This window comes from Nansenia antarctica, assembly GCF_963989245.1.
Source record: "Nansenia antarctica genome assembly, chromosome: 15".
NCBI classification, from domain to species: domain Eukaryota; kingdom Metazoa; phylum Chordata; class Actinopteri; order Argentiniformes; family Microstomatidae; genus Nansenia; species Nansenia antarctica.
Window position 1 is genome coordinate 11,571,404 of NC_137685.1, and position 7,801 is coordinate 11,579,204.

Sequence of the window (7,801 nt, forward strand, 5' to 3'; positions counted from 1 at the left end):
TTTACCACCAAGACACTATGGGGCGCAGTAGAATATTGTGCAACAGCAGAATATGATCGTTGAGAGCTTGCGAACGTGAAAACACGATTATTGAGAAGAAAACATTCAGTAGCTAGCTATCATGCCGCCCCAAAAAAGGCCACTGCTGCCGACCGAGTCGACAAGCCTGGAAAGTTTCGGGTTTTCATCCAAGAAACCAAACTTGAATTCAGCTGCACCTGTTATGACACCTAACGTTGAAACTGTTGAAATAGCAGAGCTCAAACAAAAGCAAGTGCTTCCTAAGAAAGTAGCAGAACTCACCTCCAGTATGTATAAGGAGACAACTAGTTCGTTCAGGGCAGCCTATACTGTCGCTAAAGAAAGGATGCCTTATACAAAACTGAATCCAATTATGAAACTTAATGAGATGAATGGCGCGACAGTTGGCCCCTGCTCACCGATCCGATCATTCATGTGCCCAGATTGTAGAGCACATTGCACAAGAGATGAAACAAATTAATTTATAATGTCAAATCACTTGATTCCCGTAGTAGCATAACATTAGATGAAAGCACAATTCATGGACGAGCATACATGATTATTTATGTCAGGTGCGATGTCACTGGAAATGGAGATGTGGGCAATGTGTCGTGCTAACAGGAAAAGTGGACTGTATAGCAAAAACAAAAAAAATATTGGCCGAGATACCCGTGACTATCGCTTATAGCTGTTGTTTCATGTGGTGCTGTTGATGTGGTGAAATGAGTAGCCTATGGCTAATTAAAACTTGTAAGTCCCATCGCTGTGTGGGCATGATTCGCGCGCGTGCATGAGAACATTTCGCACTGTTATTTTGGAGACCCCCACAAAGCTCAGCTTATAACTCGAACCCTGGGGGGCTGCGTGAGAATTTGAGGGGGCTCAGAGGGTTTATGGGGTCCCCATGGTCTCCTCTTCAGCCACAGGGGTGGGACAGTTTATTGGTTATTCATGTTGTATTGGAGCTAAATTAATTTGGGCAGGGGGCTAGTAGTGAAGTGGGGAAGTGGACTGGTCAGAACAACATGGAGTGTTGAAGGTTGCTGTTAGACAATTGACCATAAATGCACTAGTTAACTTCCAGTTTAGCTCGATAGATCAACAAAAGAAAATAATAATAAAAAAATAAACATAGACTCACCCCCCTCTATTACACAAAGCGCCAGCCCATGATAGGTGACCCAGGAGCAGTTAGGGGTTAAGTGCCTTGACCAAGGCCTCTCTGACCTCTAGGCTACCTGCTTCCCTAAGTGGAGTGTTTACCTTGGATGTGAGGAAGACTGTGAAGTGCTCAGCAGTCTTGGTCCAGGTCTGCTCACTCACATGAAGCCTGCTGGCCAGCTGTAGGTTGTTCAACTTGATCACCTGGGTGGAAATGCAGTAAGCAGACATCAAGTCAGAAAAAAACATTTGATCAACAAATTCAATTCAACAGGCAAGAAAGGTGTTAAACACTGCTCCATTCCCTCCTCACACTGTAAACCAATATAATAATAAAATACAAGTACAACAGAGAACAGAATTCCGTTGACCAGGTCCTGTATTACATTCAGCTGTTGGTGCTTTACATAGCTACTGTAGGGTTTAGCACAAAACTGTGAATGCCACAAATTAGAATAGTGACAGGGCTACCATGATGATGAATTTGATTAGGCCTAGACTCTGTTATAATGGTGAAAATAACTGTGTCTCCCTGTCATGAGAAAGCTATTGCAGCTCTAACTGAACAATTTCAAATAGATTGGTCACAAAAGGAACGGATAGGGGCATGTAAATGGTGTACGCACACACTAAGGCACACGCCATATCATCACAAGGTCCCTGGTTCGATTTCAGCCATCGACATATCCTGCATGTCATCCCTCCTCTCTCTCAACCATCCTTCCTGTCAATCACTACTGTGTCTACCCCAAATAAAAGAGAAATGCCTTTAAAAAATGTTTTTAATAAAACGGACAGGGCCAGACCTTGAGAGCCAGGTTGTAGGTGACTTTGCTCCACAGGTCGCGTTCATCGGACAGCCTGTCCACCTGTCCCTCCAGCCTGCACCTCTGCATCTCATACAGGTCATGGTACTCCCCCACCATACTGGGGACACAGGTCACACAGGTCACACAGGTCATACAGGTCATACAGGTCAGTGTTTCCCCTACAATTGAATGAATGAATGAATTGAGGCAAGTTTTTGCAGGGTGAGATGATTTAAAAAGTTAACTTTTAGATAATTCCATCCTGATGTTACAATTATTTCTACTGCACGTGTACACACTACAACTCATAGAAGTAGTATTTCCTCTCCTAACCCTTGAATTAACGTATTATATTTGACCTGTAACTGTATGTTTTATCTCCTCTGAAAAAGCACATTATGCACTTATGGAAACGCTTCGTCAATCTCTGTGTGTAGATTCATGTGGCCAACAGTAGCCACAGTATGATGGCCAGTCAGCGACTTACTCAGAGTTCTTGTGAGACTGCTCCAGAGTGATGGCCAGCTCCACCTGCGCCCTCTCAGCCTGCTTGGAGACGTACTCCTTATGCTCTCTGGTCTTACTCAGCTCTCTGATGAGCATGAACACAGACAGACAGACAGTCACACACAAACACACTCAGACACACACAAAAGTGAACGAGTTCATAGTGTCATTTAATGAACATTTTAATGAAATAAATACCGAAGCCCTAGCTACAGCCCTACCCACACACTCACCAACCCCACACACACACACACACACACACACACACAGACGCTCACGTGTTGAGCTGGGTGATGGAGCTCTTGAAGCAGATGATCTCCTCAGTCAGTCTGCGGTCCAGGGCTCTCTGGGCCAGCGTCTCTGTGTGTAGACCCTTCAACTGTCTGGGGATGCGAGTCAACAGCGCCACGTACCTCTGTCTGGAGCACAGGAACGCAAACACACCGTGACGTTAGAATTATAAGGTTCTATCTCCATTTTTGTCAATATTGACTTTTTTACATTATCTGATCCATTAGGTGTGTATTAATGCCTGTGTGGTGTTATTTTTTTAAACGTTGACATTTTTGAGTTAGTAATTCATAAAATACAAAGGTTCCATCTCACAAAACATAATGGAATGTAAAAACTTTGACGCTCAATATCTCTGAACTACCCTAGACGGAGATAGAACCTTCTCATTCTAAGCTCACGACACACAGGAGTTTCAAAATCTAATTGTACTGGGAGGAAGCCATTGAAGTGTACAGTATGACAGTACAATGACGTTACTACTCTCAAGCTCTCTCTCTCTCCTCTTTGAAAAACACAGAATACTGTAGAAACACAATAACACAGTAACATCACAAAACACAGTAATACACCAGCAGCAGTGACTCTGTGCTCAGTTGGTAGAGCGTGGTACTAACCACCGACTTAAATACTTAATAGAATTTCATTGTATTAATACATATGACAATAAACTTGAACTTGAACTTGTACTGACAACACTTAAGTTATGGGTTTGATTCCTGCCGGGACCTATATATACGGACGCTTGCATTAGAGCAACTATAGCTGTCCTCAGACTCTCGGAAAACAGCGACCAATGAAATGTTTTTACTCACATCAAAACCTGAGAAACACTGCCTGCCAGCGTTAGATCCTATCGCTATTTCACTTCAACTTAACGTTTTGCGGCAATGTAAGTTGCTTTGGATAAATGCATCAGCAAAATGGCACATACAGTAGGCCTACCAGTCAAAAGTTTGGACACACTTTCCCATGCAATTGAATGGGAAAGTGTGTCCAAACCTTTGACTGGTACTGTATGACCCTACACAGAATAATGTACGTACTGACCTGAGCTTGGCTAGGAGCTGTCCTCTGTCTGCACAGTCCACACTGACCTGTCGGATCAGCTCATGGAACACAATGTTATAGATGTTCTGCTCCACACGTCCCAGCTCCAATAGACCTCGCATCTGGGGGAGGTCACACATTTTACTTTTTTTTTATAAAACAGTTATTTTTTTCTGAGTGGGGCAGTCCCACTCATATTTTTTTATTGGACAGATATAGTGAAGACAGACAAGAAAGTAAGGAGAAGAAGAGAGAGAGGGCATGTCAGCAGGGCATGTCTTTGTCTTTGACTTTGTACTATTCTGCCAATGACAATTGGATTGAATCTGAATCTGTACTGTACTGTATGTTACTGCTTGCTGTGGTTGTGTACCTGTGAGAGTCCACTCAGCTCTCTGTCCTCCGTGTTGTTGACTCCTGCTTTGTCCAGCATCTTGTCCATCACCTTCATCAGCTGCACGGCCTCCAGCCTGCCACTAGGCCTCCTAGTTACACACACAAGCACACACACACACACCAGGTTACACACACACACACACACACACACACCAGGTTACACACACACCAGCCAAGCAGTGAGACGCCTACGGAGCTTAAACACGCTATAAACACAAAGTGCCATGAGAATAAACAAATGACCCAATTCAGTCAAAGATGTACAATATAAGTCAAAAGCTGCATTTCCATGCAACGAGAAAACATTTTATTTCACACTGGACTGGTTGAGTACATCATCCCAAACATCTCACCGCTCGAGAGGAATCTTTGTTTTTTTATCATAGGCCTATCCCCAAGCCCAGTTACCAGATACAATAAGGTCCTATATTGATCTATTTGGTATTAAACATGTATTTATCCAGGTTAGTCTAATTGAGATCAGATCAAATAATGTTTTAAGAGAGATAGGTCCAATAGTATTGATTTAGTGTTCTACTTCTAGACCCGTGCTGACATGAATGTTACACTTTTCACTCACATGGATGGAAAGACTTTCAGCATCTTCTCATCATCCTCCAGCACGACGGTGAATTTACTGAAAACGTAGAGGTAAACCAAATTGAGAGGGGGGTATTCCATCAACGTTGCTAATGGAAAATCCAGGCTTATTTTGAGTCTCGCGAGGCTGGATTTGTTTTATAAATCTTGCGGGATTGATCAAAATAAGCCTGGATTATAAGCAATGTTGATGGTATACCCCCCTGGTGTCATTAAAGACAGGGATATACAGTACAAAGTAGAATCAACTGTTGTCCCATCTAGGAACACTGGAAATGAGTGCTAGTGAAAGTGTTTATTGTGAAATGCAATTGACAGTTTTTATTTCAACGTGTCAATGTTTTAATTGCATACTGTTCCTATTAAAATAAACATATATAATATAATAATATAACATATAAATAAACAATAACATAAACAACTTCACTGACTCGTCATAGCACTCCAGTCCCTGCACCCCTCTGTTCTTCACTATGTGGTATTCCTCTGGGATCAGACGCTCCATAAGACTCTCCTGGGGAGAGACCAACAGTAACAGGCTCATGTCCTGGGGAGAGACCAGTAACACTAACAGGCTCATGTCCTGGGGAGAGACAGTAACAGGGGGCTGTAAAACCAACACCTACTTTACATTACACTTGACATTTAGCACACGCCTTTATCTAAAGCGACTTACAACAAGTACATTTGTCTAAAGTAAGTGAATCTTGTATACATCAGTCATCATAAGCAAAAATCTATGCTAGGACCAGGGGGGTATTCCACATAAGTTGATTAGTATATTCGCGATTAAAAGGAAAGCCTCGCTCAGGCAACTGTTGATTGGGATTCAAGCCTCAAGTGATTCCTCGAATGAGAATCAGGCTTGTGTCTTGCTCACCGTTGACATATCCTGCATGTCATCCCCCCTCTCTTTCACCCATCCTTCCTGACAATCTCTACTGTCTGTATCTCAATAATGCCTTAAAAACATGTTAAAAAAAAAAGATTAATTGGAAATCATTCTGTATGTGGCTCTCTCTGCTTACCTTCTGAAGGCCCTGTGTGTGTGTGGTGCCCCTGTCAGCCATGGGCGGCAGGGGGATCTGCTCCCTAGAGACCTTGGCATCACACAGAAAAGAGATGTCCCTGTGACAGCATACAAAACACACAAAGCACAGACAAGATAGTCAATATTGTTCTTTAAAAAAAAACAATAGCCTATGCTATCTACTTTTCCCATCCCATTGGCTTACTATAGGAGACATTCTGTACACTACATTGCAATGCCAATCACCAATAAGGATTCTTAATGGACAAACCTGCCAGCTCCGGTCAAAGATGTTGGTTGGTCGAGAAGGTATTTGTATTTCTTGCGGCCTACTCCATGATGCCAAACTGCGTCAGTGTGTCGTATTCCATGGACCTATGTGGCAGGGAGATTAACCGTTCCGATAAACAACAATACTGGACTGACATGAGGGAAGTTCTCAAGTGAGGATCTTCATAAAAGAATGTGACAGAAGATTTGACATGACACTCCCATGCCTTGAAGTCTTTAGGGGTCTTGCTTAGACTAGGTGGTGCCAGCCGATCATAACTGGACAGACATGTTCGACAGATGGTTGAGGTGAGGGTGGCGAGAAGTTCATCTGGGATCAGGTCATTATGGAGTGGGACAAGTTGCATCTTGGATCGGTCCGTCAAAGGCACTCTGGCTCTCTCTTTCAGCTCTGGGAGTTCTGCTGCAGAGAACACATGCATTCAAAAGTACTTCACCCAGGGCCGGTCCTAGGCATAGGCGAACTAGGCGGTCGCCTAGGGCGCCAAATGCCTGGGGGGCGCCAAATGCCCCCCCCCAAAAAACATTTAATTTCAAAAATTACATTTCAATAATTTTGTCTCTATGAATTTCATGTCTCTATGAAAATATGTCTCAGCCTACTGTCTATTTTTGTCTTGAATTGTTGTCCATATTTTTTTTACTGTTGAATGTGTGGGTGGTGATGAGGCAGTACTGGTGGCTTAATGTGGTGGTGGTGGCGTCCCCCCCCAAATTTTTTTTTGGGGGGGGGGCATCAAATGATACTCTCGCCTAGGGCACCTAAATGCCTAGGACCGGCCCTGACTTCACCCATATGTTGTGTTATAAACAATAGTGGTTTAAGGTTCTATAATTGTATAGAACTGTATAATTTTATCAAAAGTAGGATATCAGCCTACCTGCTCTCGTATCCACATCTGCAGATGATGACAGAGGATGCTTTGACGGAAACCTGTGTCCCTGCGGTTTTGGGGACAGAGACGGATACATCCTCGCCTTAAACTATCTAGCTGTTGCTCATTCGATGATTATTATTAATAGTATTTAGCGGCAATATTGTCAAGTGACAATAAACACTGTTAAACTCCCGTTTTAACTGAGTTCAGTCGCGGTAATTGGATATGTTGACAGCTCAATGAAGCCAAATGTACTGTATGGTCCTAACCTAACGCTGCATAATTAATAACCTATAAATGTGTTTATTTTCATTTGAATATTGTATTTGGATGGTCCTGTCTCGAGACTTCTGCCGTTGCAGCCCAACGGTCTACTGAGAACGACTGGTTTGCTGTAATCACTAACACGTGGGAGTGTAAACAATAGGTGACGTTAGAATTATAAGGTTCTATCTCCATTTTTGTCAAAATTGAGTTTTTTTTACATAATCTGACCCATTAGGTGTTTATTAATGTCTGTGTGGTGTTATTTTTAAAATGTTGACATTTTTGAGTTAGTAATTAATAAAATACAAAGGTTCCATCTCACAAAACATAATGGAATGTAAAAACGTTGACGCTCAATATCTCTGAACTGCCCTAAACGGAGATAGAACCTTCTCATTCTAAACGGAGATAGAACCTTCTCATTCTAAACGGAGATAGAACCTTATCATTCTAAACGGAGATAGAACCTTATCATTCTAAACGGAGATAGAACCTTCTCA

General features: G+C 42.5%; 1 protein-coding gene across 1 annotated transcript in view; it reads right to left on the reverse strand.

Moving 5' to 3' along the window:
* LOC308171109 (axonemal dynein light chain domain-containing protein 1-like) overlaps positions 1–7,128 on the reverse strand; it is a gene marked incomplete at both ends in the record, with an annotated part of 22,629 nt that extends 15,501 nt beyond the window's left edge. Inside the window, 12 exons of the mRNA XM_080545980.1 lie at positions 1,285–1,386; positions 1,989–2,109; positions 2,479–2,583; positions 2,777–2,913; positions 3,836–3,961; positions 4,213–4,324; positions 4,816–4,872; positions 5,267–5,349; positions 5,864–5,963; positions 6,137–6,240; positions 6,363–6,559; positions 7,038–7,128. Of these exons, the coding sequence (XP_080402106.1) occupies positions 1,285–1,386; positions 1,989–2,109; positions 2,479–2,583; positions 2,777–2,913; positions 3,836–3,961; positions 4,213–4,324; positions 4,816–4,872; positions 5,267–5,349; positions 5,864–5,963; positions 6,137–6,240; positions 6,363–6,559; positions 7,038–7,128 (1,335 nt within the window). The remainder of the gene's footprint in view (positions 1–1,284; positions 1,387–1,988; positions 2,110–2,478; positions 2,584–2,776; positions 2,914–3,835; positions 3,962–4,212; positions 4,325–4,815; positions 4,873–5,266; positions 5,350–5,863; positions 5,964–6,136; positions 6,241–6,362; positions 6,560–7,037) is intronic.
* Positions 7,129–7,801: the final 673 nt, after the last annotated feature.